The following is a 17992-nucleotide window of genomic DNA, read 5'->3' as shown; positions in this document are numbered from 1 at the left end:
CCTACTGGGGCTTAGCAGAGGCATTACAGCAAATACAGAGTGTCTGCTACACATAAGGTCCCATGCAAGAGAGTACAAAATGAAGAGAGTACAGTATGATTAGGTCCCTGCCCATAAAGGACATATAATGTAACCTAAGGAGGTGTGACAAGTTTCTAGTAATGAGAAGCAAAAGAAGAGGTGCCTGGTGAGAGCTTTGGCTAAGTACCAGTGGAGTCAAAGGAAGCTGATACCGTGATGGTTTCATATTCGAAGTAGTATCCAACTTGGACAGTAATGATGAGTAATGTTTCACTTGGCAGAGACTGGAGTCAGGGTATTTCAGGCGAAGGAAGTGTGGCCAAAGAGTCAGAGGTCGAAAAGCCTGGTGTGCTAAACGGTAGGACACAGGCAACTTTGCAGAATCAGGTAAGAAAGGAAGGGAGGACCCATAACGAAGTTCCAGCTAAGTCAGCAGGGGAAAAAAAAGCCTTTGGGAAAATTCTCAGAGTTGTGCTTTTTGAAGATTTAGCTCTCACAGTATTATAATTAAGTGATTGAGGCAGGAGTCTTGGGCAGGTTCATGGCAGTAAGCCAGTGGATGGTGGAGGGGAATTGAGGGCTTAGAGTCAGGTGACAGCAGAAAGAGTCAAAGAGTGAATGGGTTGAAACTGAACAAGGAGGCTCTTGGCCTTTGGAGACAGGAGCTACAGGGTCCAGAGGGAAAAGAAGTGATGCCTGGGACCTGTACCCCTAGCATGCAGAAAATCGAACGTGGTCACCTTTCTGTTCTTACACTAATGATTATTTGCCCCTTAGATCTTCACAGCCATTGGAGGAGTAGTAATAGTAGATATCCATATATCCTCATTTAGCAAATTAAAAAGGTTTTCTGGGGCCAGCCAGTATGTCCTCATGAAGTGAGACATTGAGAAAACTGCTGGGTCAGGCACAGACTAACCCGGGTATGGAGTGGGAAGTGGCTGGTCATTGCTAGTAGAGGGAGACTGTGGACTCTTCCTCAGGACCAGCCACCTCTTTTTCCATGAGAGGTGCATTTAAAGAAGCACAACCAAGAATACTCTACGTCCTAAATAAAGTCCCAGTGAGTTTAGGGCCTGCTCTCACCCTGGGTGCACTCAGGCATCCCGTTCTTCCCCCCCTTTCCCGCTGGTCGTCTTTGGCTATGGGAAGGATGGCACTGTTGGGCTGTTGGAATTTCCTCCACAGTGGCAGTTCTGAGCTCCTAATGCCAAAGTCCCTGGTTGGGAGCTGCAGTGCACTGGTAGAGAGCTGTTGATACTCGGAACGAGGCTCTAGCCCAAGTCCACTCTGTTCCACCTCTCTGGGAATTATTTCCCAACCTCTTGGTGACACACTGGAGCCACTGACGTGAATAAGCACTGAAGCTAGCCAGGCAAGAACTGGAATATGCTGGCTACTCCACTTCCCATCAGTGTGACTTATGCCGTGGCGCCCAGCCCCTCAGGTGCTCAGAGAAGTGGGGCTGTAGCGATGAGATGATTAAGACAGAGAATGTCTATAAACCATGTATCTTGGTGCCTGCTACTATTGTGGGCTTGTTACATAGGTTTCTTTTCTTTCCGAGTTTTTGGGATTCTGTCGCTAACCCTGTTCATTATTCACTTTGCTGTCTTCCGGATCTGAGGTTTTGGATGTGAAGCACCCCCAGTGTCTCCTATAAGAGGTACTGGCTCATGAAAGCTGCAAAATGGGATGAGACTTTGGGGCATGTGATTGCTGGATCTGTAGAGCCTTTTCTAAGCTGTTGTATTTTTTATTCGTGAACACAGCAGCATGGCTAGCCTGGGTTGATACATTCCTAAAGGCTCCACAGGGTATGGTATTCTAGTGAGCAACAAAATAATCACAGTAGTGTGCTCTCTTGCTCTCCATCATCGCCATGTGCTGCATCCCCAAGTGTTTGTTTCTCCAGATAGTGAGTGGGCTTTTCATTTCAGAAGAAGCCACATACAGAGAGCTCAGTTGGTCATTTCTACTAATGATAAGAGGATACTTCCTAAAGTTAGGTTGCTTTAGTTTTCCCTCGGCTTTGAAAGGGGACAGAAATTTTCGGAAATCAATATCCTGGCTAATGTGGTTCAACACTCTCTTCTGTTGACAAGTACAGGTAATCAGGTGCTCTGCATTTTGCCACTTCCTTTGTTATTTTGTAAAATACTCTTTCATGTTCCCTAGTATAATAGATTGAACTCCTCAAGGAAAACCGATAGATATGGGGACATTAAAACTAATAGTAGAGGCAAAAGATTAAGAATCCTATGACAGGGGACGCCTGGGTGGCTCAGTTGGTCTAAATGTCTGCCTTCAGCTTAGGTCAGTACTAATTGGGCTTCTTGCTTCTCCTTCTGCCTGCCACTCGCTCCTGCTTGTGTTCTCTCTCTCTCTGACAAATAAATTTAAAAAAAGAAAGAAAGAAAGAAAGAAAGAAGACTCCTACAACAACTTTACTCTGTAATAGTTTTGTCTTTTAGTAGACCTGAGCTTTTTTTTTAATCCTTCTTTTTTAAAAGATTTTATTTTTAAGTAATCTCTGCATCCAATGTGGGGCTCAAACTTATAACCCTGAGATCAAGAGTTGCTTGCCCTTCCAACTGAGCCGGCCAAGTACCCCCTCTCCCCTTTTTAAAAGATTTTATTTTTGAGTAATCTCTATACCCGTCATGGGCCTTGAACTTATAACCCCGAGATGGAGAATCACATGCTGTACTGACTGAACCATCCAGGCCCCCCAGACTTTAAGGCACATCTTTCAGATAACGTGGAGGAGCAGTCATAGTCATCTCATTGCTTGCAGCCCTGGGAGGGAAGAAGGCTATTTATTGCCCCTTATGGTACAATTTGACTTTTTTTTTTTAATTTGCTTTTTAAAAATGTGATCTTTTAAACACTCTGTTACAGCCTTCAGCATTATCGATGGAATCTTAATTAGTGGATCTGAGACATAGAAAGTCCCCTGACAAAGCTCACACTGAGCCTGCTCTAAGGTAGACTCTGGGATGCTATGGCATCAGAATGGCAAGCATTTTCAAGGGGGAAATTCTGAGAAAACAGTTCCTGACTAATGAGTTGACATGTGGGTGGGTAGTCACAGAAGTCTGAGATGCATGCCCTGTTCTGGACACTCTTTGTACTTGACCTACAAGACTAATGTGCCAGAAACAACCTATAGAATATAGCCTGTGTTTAATTACGAGTTCTTGAATTTACACACGAGATGTGTTCATGAGAACTGAAGTCTTCATGGGAAGTAAAGCTGGAGTTGGGTTTTCAAGGAGTAAAGGTGAGGTTGTGAGGTGAAGCATTTAAAGACAAGGGGTGATGCGGACTATTCTAGAACCTAGAAGATTGCTAGGAGAAATAGGAGGTATTAGAACTGTCTTTTCCAATCCCTCATTTTACATCAGGTGCATCCTAGGAGGTAAAAGGCCACGAGACTGGTGGTACAAAATAAGCGAATTTGAGGCTGGATTTTGGGAAGTCTTAAAAGGTGCTGGGTGCCTTATGAGATCAAAGCGTGTGGCAAGAAGGCTTTTTAGGAGATATTTCATTGAGGGGCATGAACCCTGTGTTACACCTATGGTATTGCCTGAGAAAACAGCACTATGATCCTTGCAATGGAAGAAATAATTTTATGTACGCACTCTTGGTTTCTGAGTCCTCTGGTTCTCCACCTGCAACCCGTCACCCCTGCCCAATACACACCTTCAGGGCACATTTCTATGTTAGTGCAAGGCGAGGATCAAACTTTGTTCTTTCCAGGGCTATTTGCATTTTAACTGGGACAAAGAGTTCCAGAGAAAATAATGCATCTAAAAGGTAGAGTTTGAGACCTCAGTGACCTCAAATGAAGGAGCTTTCTTTGTGTTCCTATTAGAAAGTAGGGGCGCCAGAGGCGGGGTGCCTGGGTGGCTCAGTCAGTTAAGAAAGTGGGGGTGGGGCGGAGGTCTGAGAAGAGGACGTCCTAGGCCTGGCACTTAGTAGACACTCATATTTGTTAATGAATGAAACTCTTTAGTGAATGAGTGAATTGATGAATATAGCTCAGGGGTGTAGGGTGCTTGCAGAGAGAAGAGAAAGGGATGAAAATAGAACCTTTAAAGGAGGAATTAATATGACTTGATGACTGTGTGATCCTAAGAAACAAGGAGGGAGAGAGCATTAAAAATTTTACAGATACACAGTCTTGTTTGAGAGAGTACCCCTGGTGAAACCAGGAAACTGGGGCAGTCCTGTGTTTAACATATGGGCATACAGCTCTCATTTCTAAGTCAGTGCTTGGAAACCTTCCTTCAGTTCTCCTGTTTGTAAGTTACTTACATGAGTTGCTGCCTTACTCCCTGCTTCTTCTCCCTAAAGTCCTCTGTTGAACTTTTTCTCCCATTTCTGTGTGCCTGGGAAAAGGGGAATGAAAGTGGGGCTCAGTAGAAATTGTGGGCTCAGATATCTTCTTACAAAGGACCCAAAGAGTTCTTATCCTTTCCTCACTCTTACTTCCAGTTAAATGTGTCACTTTAAAATTTCTTAAGGAAAACATGTCTTAAAAAAAATCCACCAAAACCATATGTGTGTGTGTGTGTGTGTGTGTGTGTACACACATATATGTGTGTGTATATGCACATACATGCCTTTGCTTGGAAATTTACGATTACAGTGACTTTCACTTTTTGCTTCCCTTTTGCACAGAAAATGCGGCCCTTGGTAATGGAGAGATAACAGGCTGACTTGCCTCCAGAAGGCATTCCTCCTAAACAGACTGGTTTGCTCTGATCTGTATAAACACTCCTGCCTGCTGACCAGTGGTCTGTATTTATGAGGCACTTGGAAAACACTGCAAGCTGCAGAGAGTGACCATGAATAGCAAACTTAATTTGGTTTAATGTGTTTTGGCTTGCTTGACCTCACCAGAATAAAAATGTGTCTGTTTGAATTATTGTATTGGGAGTTTTAAAAAAATTCTAGAGACATTTATCTCATTGGAAGAACCTTGGGATCGCTTTAGCAAAGCTTTAAGTCCATGTTTAATGTCAGATAGACTTGAGAAATGTTTAACATAGAGCTTTAATCACAGATTAGTTTATTGTGAGTTCTGAATTTTTAAGAGCCTGAATTACTATTTTTTTTTTTTTTTTGCTACTTTTTTCCCTAGACGATTGGCTGGCAACGACCTTTCTTTTATCCACCCAAAGGCCTTGTCTGGGTTGAAAGAACTCAAAGTTCTGTAAGTAATGCAATTTTAGAGTTCCGCAGCTGGCTGTGTATTTTCTTTTTGCATAGTCAACATGCTTGGAGCTAGGGTAAGCACAGTTTCTTTTAGTTCAGGATTAAAAGATTTAAGGAGTGGCCAATGGGTAGTGTGGGAGGCGAGGGTTGATTTAGGCAACCTTGGGTCTAGATAACAAAAGTTAAAACTCTAAATAATAGGTGTTCTGACCTTCACTGCATTACAGTTGAATGTATTAGGCTTTTTTGTGGGGCTAATGGATTGAATCAAAATCATATTTAAACTTTACTAGTAGAGTTTTGTTTCTACTTATTGTATAGCTATAAGAACTTTGAATTAGCTGACCCTAAAGGGGAAAAAAAAAAGGCTTAAAAATGTTAAAATCAAAATGTTAAAATCGTTTTAAAGCTAAAAGGAATTAAGATGCCTATCATTTACAGAGTCTGTGAGGGACCAGGAAATAAATTCCTGGCAGTGGTTAGGGGTTGGGCAGGTTGGGGAACAGGTGAACTCACTACCAGCCCCATTTCTGCCACTGGCTTGCTGGGTAACCCTCCGCAAGTTACCCCTGGTTCGGGGAATTATATGTGGCTTTTACCATGCCATTCTGTGGTTATGACTCATGTCAAGCAGTCATTTTATTAATATGATTAGAAATGGCTTTAGGCAAAAATAATAAATATTTCATTTTTGGTACTGGTCTATGCTTCTCTTCTCTGTTAGACCGTTCAAAAGCTCTTTTTCGGCTCTGGCCCACCATTCACTAAGGACATGTCTGCTGCTCCCTAAGAGCTCAGGATCGCTGTCTTCTTGGAAAAATTGGCTTGACCCAAGGTCCTTATTCCTGGGCTCTGCTTTGTTCCAATTTGAAAAGGCACTAGGGATTCCAGTAGGTTTGCTTGTTGTATCTCTCAGTTAACTTGTTATGCTTCCTAATTAATATGAACAGTACCTACGGTGACAAACATTAATTAGGGTGCTTTAATTCCTAAAAGTGAAACATCCCTGGAAATGTGTATTACCAGTAGGTCTGTGTTAAGAGATGGCTTAGGGATAGCAGCTCAGGTTTCATTTCTGGATTCATAGCAAATGCTTCTGGCTTTTTTGCAGTTTTTCTTCCTTGGGAGCTCTCCACCTTGATCTCTCCCCCTTTTCTGCCATTGGAAATATTTTTGGGATAAAAACGTTCTGAATTTTTCTAGGAAAAAATAGTGACAATTGCCTGTTATTCACTAACCAAAAATTTCCTTCCAGAACCCTGCAAAACAATCAGTTGAAAACAGTTCCCAGTGAAGCCATTCGAGGACTGAGTGCTTTGCAGTCTTTGTAAGTAGCTTTTTAGTTTTCTGTATCCTAAATCACGAGTAGACCACTCTGGCTGCTAAATGTGTGAAGAACTGGAATCCCAGGAAAAGGGAAGATTTATCCTCTCACCTGGGATAAAATTGGAGATGAGTAGGAGCTATTACCAAAATGCCCTTTGGTGAGAGAGAATGAGGTGGTTCAGTTTATTCCCTCTCTTATCTCAGACGCTGGGAGAAAAGTTACAAGCATACAGGGCTAGGTATGATTCCAGAAGCTTCTATGGCAGGTGATCTTCACCTCTTTAGAACCAGTTATGTGTACAGAAGTTCTAGAGTCTTACGCCATGATGGTCACAGTTACAGAGAGGCTTCTGTTTTAGGTGGTAATGATAATCAGACCAAATTGATTATAATTTATCATCTGTGGGCCTTGAAGTCACATTGTCTCTTGTATTGCCTTCTTCCCAAGTTTTTCTTTTTGAGGAGAGTTTGGTTTTATGTGGAGTGTTCAAGTTTTCAGTTCTGGGTTTTTACCATGCTCAAAAGCTTGGTTTTTATTAATTTCAAAAGTTTTTTTTTTTTTTTTAAGATTTATTTATTTTAGGAAGAGAGGGAGAGGGCGAGTGAGAGTGAGCATGGAAGGGTAGTGACAGGAGAGGAAGAGAAAGAAGCCCAAGCAGACTCTCTACTGAGACTAGAGCCCTACACGGCACTGAGTCTCACAACCTGAGCTGAAGCCAAGAGTCAGACACTCAACCGACTGAGCCACCCAAGTGCTCCAAAAGCTTTTTCATATAGCACTTCACTTTGTTCTTTTTTACATTCTTTCCTGGGTGTGTGTGTGTGTGTGTGTGTGTGTGTAAGTGAGTGTGTATGCATGTATGTATATAAACCTGGAGGACAGTGGTCACTGCTTCCACTGTTGGGTTTTTTTTTTTTTAAGTTTTATTTATTTATTTGACAGAGATCACAAGTGGGCAGAGAGGCAGGCAGAGAGAGAGAGAGAGAGAGAGAGAGAGAAGCAGCTCTGCTCTGAGCAGAGAGCCCAATGCGGGCCTCGATCCCAGGACCCTGAGATCCTGACCAGAGCCAAAGGCAGAGGCTTAACCCACTGAGCCACCCAGGCGCCCCATACTTCCACTGTTTTGATGCACAAACTCATATACCTCCCTTCCCGCTCTAGCGGTGGATCAGGTAAGCAGCAGTGGTATCACCAGAACCATGAAAAATCCATGGAAGCTTTTGAAGAAACAATGAATTTTTATATTAAATAAACATATTTGTTAATGACTAGAATGAATATTATAAACTGGTGGTGTTAGGGCTACAACTTTAGTTTTTCTCATCTCTGGGACTGGAAGATCCAGCGAGAAGCACTGAACTGATGCGTGTGGTTTTTACAATTTGCCTTTTGGCCAGATTAAGAAAAGCCGCTAGCTTATTTATCTGGCTTGTCTGGTTTGGGATCCCCACTTTGCCACTTAAATCAGCTGTGTGAGGTAGTGCAAGTTATTTAAAATTCTCCATACGGCAGCATGCTCATTACTTGCCGTATGTGAAGATGTGTGAATCTGTGAAAAGCACTTGTAACAATATCTGACATGTCGTAGGTGTTCAAGAAACATTTGTGGAATCTACTAATAGTAATAATGATATATTTTATCAGTGCTTTCTTTTGATTCTTAGTTTACCCAGTTTACATAATCAGGTGATGGGAATGTCTGATAGTAATGGAAAAATATTCTTTATCTTATTTTACCTTTTTTAAAAAAAGTATTCTTTGAAACAAGGAACTTGGTTAGTTTGTCATTCTCCTAGAATAACAAATACCAATGCACACTGTTTGGCCTAATTGCAAATACAGTGAGAGGAAGGTGTGGTTTGTCAAAGTGTGGCCCTTTGACCACCTGTAATGCAGACCCCTAAGCCGTATCTTGGAAGTGTTGGTATTTTCTCTTTAAAGGTAAGATCTAGCAAGCTATATTTTAAAAAAAAACTTCCCCAGGAAGTTCTCATGTGTATGGAAGTTTTGAGAATCACTCTGAATAAAAAATTGTAATAGATAGCATATGGATATGTTCTGGGTTATAAAATTAGGTTTTAACCATATCATATACTTGAGTAATCTACTAATCTGTCCCATACGTTTTTCTTTTTATTGCTTTTTGAAATAACTTTATTTTTATTTATTTATTTTTAAAGATTTTATCCATTTATTTGACAGAGAGAGACACCGCAAGAGAGGGAACACAGGCAGAGGGAGTGGGAGAGAGAGAAGCAGGCTTCCAGTCGAGCAGGGAGCCAGATGCAGGGCTCCATCCCAGGACCTTGGGATCATGACCTGAGCCTAAGGCAGACACTTAACGACTGGGCCACCCAGGTGCCCCTGAAATAACTTTTAAATGTATGCTTTTGTAGGAAACACCTATAGCAGAAGACTTGATTGAAAATGATTGTGCTGCTTTGCTTGTCTCTGCTTACTGATATAAAACCATTTTTTAACTGCATCCAAAACACATCTCTGGAAATTAGATTAGCTTTTCATTTAGATTAGATAATCTCCTAGTTAATGTGAAAATAAAATAAATATGTACCAATAAAGGGGTACCTGGATGGCTCAGTTGATTGGGCATCTGACTCTTTATTTTGGCTTAGGTCATGAGATCGAGCCCAGGTTCTATGCTCAGCATGGAGTCTGCTGGAGATTCTCTCTCCCCTTTTCCCTCTGCCCCTACTTGCGTGCGCCTCATTCTCTCTCAAATAAATAAGTGAATCTTTAAAAAAATACGTACTATAAAGCATATTATACACTGTAAAGGTTAAACTTTAGAAATGTATCTAATGTCATAAAGAGTATCTGAGGCATTCATTTAATTTCTAGTTTTTTTTTTAATTTTTATTTTTTTAAAAATTATTATTTATTTGAGAGAGAGAGAGAGCAATGAGCAAGATCAGGGGCAGAGGCAAAAGCAGGCTTTCCGCTGAGTGGGGAGCCAGACACAGGGCTCTATCCTGAGACTCTGGGATCATGACCTGAGCCAAAGGCAGCCCTTTAACCGATTGATCCATTCAGAAGTTCTAGTTTAAAAAGAAGTTTAATTTAAGGTGAGAAATATATTAAATAACTAATTTTGCCACAATGCCAAGTTGTGGAACATAGGGTTTGTTATTTGCCGTAACTATTTGAGTTGACTCTGAGTAGACTCCCTCAGTGAATCAATTGGAATGACTTCCTTCCCAGACACATGACTATGTTACCCCTACACACTTTCTGACCTTGGACAGATGTACAGGGAGGGAGCCATCTTACCTCCCTCAGAGCCAGATTCATTAAACATTTTAAACATTAAAATAGTCATTTTCTTGTGTTACTTAAGGAACTTCAGATGGCGTTGTTCTTGTTTCCCAAACTAAATGATCAAAATAGTCCTTTGTTTAGTTAGAAGGCTGAAAAAGACAAAGCTAAAATCTTTGAGCTTTAGAACAGAAAAACCATGAAGATTGATTGAAGATAGATTGTGGTCAATAAGCACATTAATGTCCACATGACATTTACTGATAATTTAGACGATTTAAGGTGTTTTTCACAGTAGGTTTCTCCCTCTGAAATAATATTTTTAAAAAGCATGTGCTTATCACTCATTGAGTGAATTGCATAGTTTAAATTATCTCCAAAATTGGGATGGGGGTGGGGTAGAGAGGAGTCAAAGCCAACTTTTTTTTTTTTAAAGGCATTGGGATGTTTTTATCTGCATCAGAAACACAAGGAGCTAAGTGTCGGCCTGTTTTACTTAGAAGGAAATGTACATGGGTTTGTTTGCATAGTGGGTGTAGCAGTCAAGTTAGATACAATTGAAATTCTGTCATGGTGAAAACAGTCTTATCGCCCCTTGAGTTCAGTTTGCGAATCTGATCTTCAGACCTGAATTACATGAAAGATTTCCTTGTGGTTCTGAAGTAGTGCTCAGAAGGAGCAAAGTTCGTTTGGGGGAGTTAAAATTGACCAGAAGTAGTTTGATGCAAGTGTATGAGGATAACTATAAAATCTGAAAGTGAATTGTCAGAGTGAGTACAAAGGTAGCGTGATAGCCTTTCACAAAGCCATGAAAATGGCTAAGGCGTTATCTGAACAGGCTATTAAAATGACATGTCAGAATTTGCTCCAGTGGATTCTTTCCCCTTAAATTAGATCACACTTCTATTGAATGGTAAAGGAGGATTTCAAAGACTCAATTTCCTAGGTTTTCCACAATAAATTATTATTGTAATAATTTATACTTGAAACTGGTAACAAAATGTAACACTGTAATATATACATTAGTAAGTTAGAAGTAGAGAGAAAAGGGGAAAGCTTTTGATTACACCAAGTAGATGTTGGTAAACAGACATTCCTCAGTAAAATCTGCATATGGAATTATTTGTTATTGTAATTTCATTTAAGGCAAGAAAAAAAAGTATGTGAGTTTCAGTAAGATTTAAAACAGGCTTTTGAGACTAGGGAATAGAAGCACATTTTAAAGACAAAAATAGTAAGGGAATTCAGTTAATACGATGTTAACATCGTATTAACAAAAGTACACTTAAAGTAGTAGTTCTGTCTTGCCAGATGGAGTTTCAAGGGTAGAATATGTTACACAAGCCCTCGTTATTTCCCCAATGTGAGATATCTGATTCTATTCATGCATCTACTGAATCAGTGATAGTATTTTCTTGGTCTCTTAGTTAGGGTGAATATTAAGTATTTAGGTCATTGATACAAAGCCATAATTCTAATACTGTTTCTCTGTGAAACATTCATCTTGGTGTAAGGCAAAGTCTACATTTATGAGTGTGCCCCCCAACATCTGCATGTGAACTGAGGTTAAGGATTAACCACTGAGTCACCACAAATGCTTTGCCTCATTTAGCTTCTTATTTAAGAAGTTCTTCCCTTTCCAGAGTTCTTCCTTTTGATCTCTTACTTATGTGTGACTTTATGATTTGGGGAAATTTTTAGCACAGAGGAAATTGCATCTGTGTGCTTATTGTTGTATTACTATTTTGCATAGTAGGTAGTTTAATTACCGGCTTAACTCAAAACTTGCTTGGATATCTTGCCCTAAGCTAAGGCCGTCTCTTTTCTACGATGGTACGTGGTGAAGAATTCTGCAGGAGCATAAATGGTGTATGTAATACTGAAATTATGCTTAAAAGGTACGGATAGCTTTCCTTATAGTATTTTACCACATCTTAATGAAACACTTTTATAGAGGGGTTAATTTCGGTAGAGTGTTGTGTGCATATGTAGGCAAGCCTCGCTCATTATTTTTGGTGAATATGAATGCACATCATCATCAATATGATCAAATAAGCAATTTACACTTTTGAAGTGCTCTAATGCTGAGAAACTGGAAAGGGACTTCAATTTGAACAATTAAGATACAACCCAAAACCCTTGCCTGGCCTACAGGGTCTATATAACTTGGTCCCTGTTTGCATGCTCAGCTGTGGCTCCCCAGACCCTCCACACCTCCCTCCTCTGTTCTGATCACTCTGATCTTCTGGGAGTTGCTTGGACCATTTCTGCTGAGTCTCTGCCCTCTGGATTTCAGTTTGAATAGCACCTTCTTAGAAATGGTTTTCCTGACCAGTGCATTTTAAGTAGCTACCCTTCTCCCTTAGTCCCTATTAGTCTTTACTCCAGGACCCTGTTTATTTCATAGCACTTAAGCACTCCATAATCACTTTTAAAGTTTATTATATTGGGGGTCATTCTCCATTAGAATGTTAGTCTCATGAAGACAGGCCTCCTCATGTAGGTGTTCACCATTTTTATCTTTTGTGCCTAACAAGATACTCAGTTTAGATGTGTTGAATAAATTAGATACTTGCAGATAATTAAATCAACTGCAAGTAGAATTTAATTGCATTAACCATTTTTTTAACTTTTTAAAAAAAGATTTTATTTATTTATTTGACAGAAATCACAAGTAGGCAGAAAGGCAGGCAGAGAGAGGAGAAAGCAGGCTCCTTTCTGCTGAGCAGAGAGCCTGATGTGGGGCTCGATCTCAGGACCTTGAGATCATGACCTACTGCAGAGTCCTTAACCCACTGAGCCACCCAGGTGTCCCTGCATTAATCATTTAGTTACATTATATGGTTGATTATAGGTCCAGTGTCTCTCTTTCCCTAAGTGGTAGTTCCTCAAGGTTGTGAAGTGTGTGTGTGTGTGTGTGTGTGTACGTTGTTTGTGTGTGTGTGTGAGAGAGAGAGAGAGAGCGAGAGAGAGACCGAGACTGAGAGAGAGAGAGAAGATAGAGAGAGAGAATACTCCACACATTAAAGCAAATATCCTAAGCAGCTCCATATCCAGGACTTTGCCAGTCTTTATAAAATGAAGGATGCCTGTCTCTTCTCAGGGGTTGGTGCTAGAGAATCTAAGGAATAAAGAGCCTTAAAAAATGTCTTTTCCCAAATGGATTGTTAAGTTAGCTGCTCAGTTCCCTGTGCTGTCCTCTTTAGTGCTTATCTCGACTTTATCAAAAAGAAGCTACTATTGGACCCTCACCGGGACCAAGGATCTTGAACCCTTGCTCATCTGAGGCTGGAGCAGGTGGTTGGGCACAGGGCTCCGCATTTGCCTGGAGGGGAAAGGGGCAATGATGGCCTGAAGCCAGAGCAGTATAAGGCAACAGGAGGCATAAGCACCCCTCTAAAAGAAAGAAATTCCTAAACTCGACAGCTGCCAAAATCCATGTCTTTAAAAATATGCTGTCATTTTGACTTTTCTTTTTTTGTGTGTTCCCTGATTTTCACCAAAGAGGTTCATGCCTGGAAGGTATGAATTTAAGTAGTGAAGATATAGCATCAAGGGATTCATGCAAACAGTTGTGATTTGCCTGGTGCATACTGTCCTTCATCTTATTAATATCAGGGTGCCTCTGTGTCAAAAAGTGATTGTTCCCTTAATTACGCCTGATTGTGCCGACAGTAACACTTAGGACATAATTTTCCAGGTTTTTAGATGGGGACTTAAATTTTAAGTTTGAATAATCCTATTAGCAAGATGTCTTCGACTCCAGAATTTGGAGAAAAATTAAAAGAAGCCCTAAGGTCACAATGACATTGATCAGTGGCTGTTTAATTTTTCTTGTGGACAGTTTGTCCTTTTCTTAGTAACTGTTAATTTTGAACTTAGTGCTAAGAGAAGAAGAGAAGGTTATTTGATCAGTACATGACACCTATAGTTTTAATATGCCTGGTGGTAATAAGGATTGTTAATAATTTCTTGCTGTGAATATATTTTGGGGGTAAATATTTCCTTATTTTTTCCCCTTTTGGTTCCAAGTCAAAATAGCAGTTAAATTTAATATCAGATATTAGTTGTGATGTAAAATTTTAAGGACAGTAGCTTATTTACTCGGCTTAGTTTCTTCTCTTTTTTTGTACTTTTGATTTACATAGATTCTGAAATATAAGATTCTAGCTTTCAGTTTCTGAGAGTTTTCTTTAAAAAAAAACAAAAACAGACATCATCTTGCTATAAAGTTATTCTTAGCCAAAGATTCTGGAGAGATTGAGATTTGCATTCATTCCTTTGTTATGTGGGAAGGGAAAGAAGGGACTTCCATACTATGGTCTTAGAAAAGTTGTTAGAGTTTATGAGACTTTCTAGAGAAATTGAAGAAATAAGGAATGCCATGACTCTGGTCATTTTTGTAACTCCTTTCTGTTTTGAAAACTGAGAGTTGTCTGTGACTTGGCTCATCCTTCCAGAATTCGTTTTTGAACGTGGTTGTTTCTGTTTCTGTCAGGCGTTTAGATGCTAACCATATTACCTCAGTCCCTGAGGACAGTTTTGAGGGGCTCGCTCAGTTACGACATCTGTGGCTAGATGACAACAGCTTGACGGAAGTACCCGTGCATCCCCTCAGCAATCTGCCCACTCTGCAGGCATTGACCTTGGCTCTCAACAAAATCTCAAGCATCCCTGACTATGCATTTACCAATCTTTCGAGCCTGGTAGTTCTGTAAGTATCTGTCCCCTTAAATACCATGTATTTGTGTGAACTTGGGGGGCAAAAGCAGATTTCTTGTGACAAATTATTATGAAGGTATGTCACTTTTGATTATACTTCTGAAGAGATATTTGGGGGGAGTTGCCTTTTTTTTTTTTTTTGACAAAATTAAGTGCGATTTTTAAAGATACAAGGTAGGATAATTAAAAAATTAACATCTGATAACTGTTGAGTCTTTCTAAACTATGTGGCCGTTTGTAATCATAAGAAGAAATTGGGACATTCAGCAAATACTTAGACAATACCAGCAAGGTATTCAGTGTTAAAAGAAGTGGCATTGTTTTCAGGCACTCACAGAAAATAAGCTTCAGTGATACTTCATGTTTTGACCAACTTGTCTGTTCAAAGAATATATGATTCTCTGTGTTTTTAATCTTTGAAAACTTGGACATAAAAAAATGGCATTTCTTTTAAAATCTGTTACTCACTTTCAGTGGAGTAAGGTGATGCACTCCCCTCCATGCTGGTTCCCTCACCTCCACAAGGGGAGCTCACCAAAATTTCACTTCATATGATGAGAGGCTCATTAGAGCTTTTCCTCTGATATGGGTAAACATTAAAGAATCTTCAGTGTGCATACCATTTTTCCCTGAGAGATCCTTTCTGTGTTCAGTGAATCCGAGTCGTGCAGCATATATCAAGAGATGTGCAATTTCTTGTCCATTAGTCAAGGGTTGAAATGTTTGGCTACAGGGTTCCTTTAAAAGCCAATTTAGATGCATAAAACATTATAACGGTTGCTATTGGGGGATGTAAAAGTCGTTTCAATTTTTTTTTTTTTCTCCCATAGACATCTTCATAACAATAAAATTAAAAATTTGGGTCAGCACTGTTTCGATGGACTAGATAACCTGGAGACCTTGTAAGTGGATTCATATTTCAGATGGTTATGTTGTGATATCAATGGTGCAGTTTTGTATTTCCTTGCAGAAAAGGATAAAATAATGGTCTTGAGTTCAGCTCACTATTGTTTTTAAAGATTTATTTGTTTATTTGACAGAGAGAGACAGCACAAGTAGGCAGAGAGTGAAGGGGAAGCAGGCTCCCCGCTGAGCAGAGAGCCCCATGCGGGGCTCGATCCCAGAACCCTGAGACCATGACCCGAGCCAAACCCTTAACCCACTGCGCCACCCAGGTGCCCCGAGTTCAGCACCCTATTAACTGGCTTTAATACATGACTAAATTCTTGCCATCAAATAACACAGTTAAGAATACTAATCTCAGGGGCGCCTGGGTGGCTCAGTGGGTTAAGCCGCTGCCTTTGGCTCAGGTCATGATCTCAGGGTCCTTGGATCGAGTCCCGTATCGGGCTCTCTGCTCAGCAGGGAGCCTGCTTCTTCCTCTCTCTCCCTCTGCCTGCCTCTCTGCCTACTTGTGATCTCTCTCTGTCAAATAAATAAAATCTTTAAAAAAAAAAAAAGAATACTAATCTCAGTTTATGGTTAAAATGGTGCACAAGTTTGGACTTGATATTTCTTTCAAAAGTACATGTAAAAAGCAGCTTCATCTGCCAGGCCGTCTGTCTACTTTCTCAAAAATTTTGATTTTGTTATTGAGCCTTATAATATTAATTCTGGAAAAAAATCTTTTGTTTGTCTTTTCCATGATTTCAATTGTCTTACCTAATTATTAACCCTGGGGTTTGAATATTTTCTCTGCTTGCTTATACGCTAAATGAAATAAACTTCTGTGTTTTGCTTAGGATACTTTCATTGTTATTCTTACTAGTTAAAGTATTTGGGAATTCTGGCTATTTCAACTGCACATTGCACCACTGTTGGAGCAGAAGACATTGTGCAGCTATGTGTAATTAAGAGTAGGATCTCTATCCTTTTATTTTAGTTAATTTTAGTCATCTTTATGAGAAGATTTATAGCATTTGCTATTGTGGCATAGTAAATGATTCAGAAAATGTCCCAATTAGTAACATTTAGTTAGTAACATTTGATTGGAATGCTCAGGATTTGTAATATTTTGTTAAATTGAATATTCTGGTTGGCTGTCAGTTAAGGAGAAGACCTAAAACCTTTTAGTTCTTTATTAGTCCACTTTCCTGTCTAAATAACCAAAGGATAGTGAACATCAATGGATATTTGAAGGTTGAAGCTCTTGAAGAAGAAGATAGTTCCAAGCTCAGTTCTCCTTTACTGTGTAGATACCAGTGAACCAAAACACCGGATGGATCTTCTGATACTAGACCGTGTATACCAGTTATATGAAAAGGAAACCTCTTCTTTCCAGATAAATTTTTATTTGCCACTTTTCTTTCTATGTAGTAAAGAAAAACAAAACAGGTCCCTGAAGAGCTGGGCCTTTGATTTTAACTTACTCTCATTCTGAAATCAACCATGATAATCATATGCCAACATGCTCTTTAGGTTATAAAAGAAGTTAAAACTTAAACACTCAGAATTAAGACTTTTTAGCACAGATCACTGTGGCTTTTCTCTCTCCTAATTAATATAACATTTTCAACAAATTATAACCTGCTTCAAGACAATAATCGTGGGAGGCCATCCTGGTCCTTCCCCTTGTTCATACTTCTCTCCGGTCATCCACCTGATAGTAGGGCTGAGGTCAGCTGCCCACATGCCAGAATTTCAGGAAGTCACTCCAAACCCCAAATGGAAACCTTGGTTTCAGGCTATTGTCATTTAGAAATGGATATTCCATAAATTCTGTTTTATGGTGAATTTCCCGAGAAATGTCATTCAAATGATTTATTTAATGTACCAATAAAATGTGATTGAGAATTCCTTGACCTTGTAAAATGAACTTAAAACTAACATGGATGAATTACGATTCTTTTTTTTTCTGTTCAGTATTCTAAGAAAAAGTGTAAGAAACTACAGGGTTTTAAATGGCACTATGGTTGGTGAGCAGAGATCACCATCCAGAGGATGTGATTTTTAAAGAATGCATTTGTACCAAAATGCCTTATAAATTGTACTACTCTTCAGTGTCCTTACATGCTTCTCCTATTTTTTTTCTAGGGACTTGAATTATAATAATTTGGGGGAATTTCCTCAGGCTATTAAAGCCCTTCCTAGCCTAAAAGAGCTGTGAGTATTGTTTTGCTCTGTCTATGCCTTAGTATCCTTCGAACTCACCACTTAATGTTCCAACAGTGAGATTTGAAAACCTCTTTGCTCCATTACATATATCACAATACACAGACACACATATGATCACACAGACTGGATTACGTAAGCTAGTGCAGACAGTTTTGAGCCTGGATTTCTGTGCTGGGCTCCATACTGCTGAAACAAGAGTCGTAATGTATGGTCCTTGCCAGTTAGAAGCTTGGAGTCTTAGTGGCACTGGGGAGGCTAACCATGTAATAGAGAGAGCAGTTGCTATGTAGAAATAAGTGCTAAATGAAGAGG

At 39.8% G+C, this 17992-nt stretch overlaps 1 protein-coding gene across 1 annotated transcript in view; it reads left to right on the top strand.

Annotated features, from left to right (window-relative positions):
* The window catches only part of LGR4 (leucine rich repeat containing G protein-coupled receptor 4), a 104207-nt gene that overhangs the window by 71149 nt on the left and 15066 nt on the right, over positions 1 to 17992 (top strand). The window contains exons 3-7 of the mRNA XM_044258989.1: positions 5171 to 5242; positions 6500 to 6571; positions 14343 to 14558; positions 15397 to 15468; positions 17600 to 17668. Of these exons, the coding sequence (XP_044114924.1) occupies positions 5171 to 5242; positions 6500 to 6571; positions 14343 to 14558; positions 15397 to 15468; positions 17600 to 17668 (501 nt within the window). The remainder of the gene's footprint in view (positions 1 to 5170; positions 5243 to 6499; positions 6572 to 14342; positions 14559 to 15396; positions 15469 to 17599; positions 17669 to 17992) is intronic.

The sequence above is a fragment of the Neovison vison genome, chromosome 7 (genome assembly GCF_020171115.1).
Source record: "Neovison vison isolate M4711 chromosome 7, ASM_NN_V1, whole genome shotgun sequence".
In the NCBI taxonomy this organism is placed as follows: Eukaryota; Metazoa; Chordata; class Mammalia; order Carnivora; family Mustelidae; genus Neogale; species Neogale vison.
The sequence above is the reverse complement of the archived record's forward strand: the minus strand, read 5'-3'. Positions and strand labels throughout refer to the sequence as shown.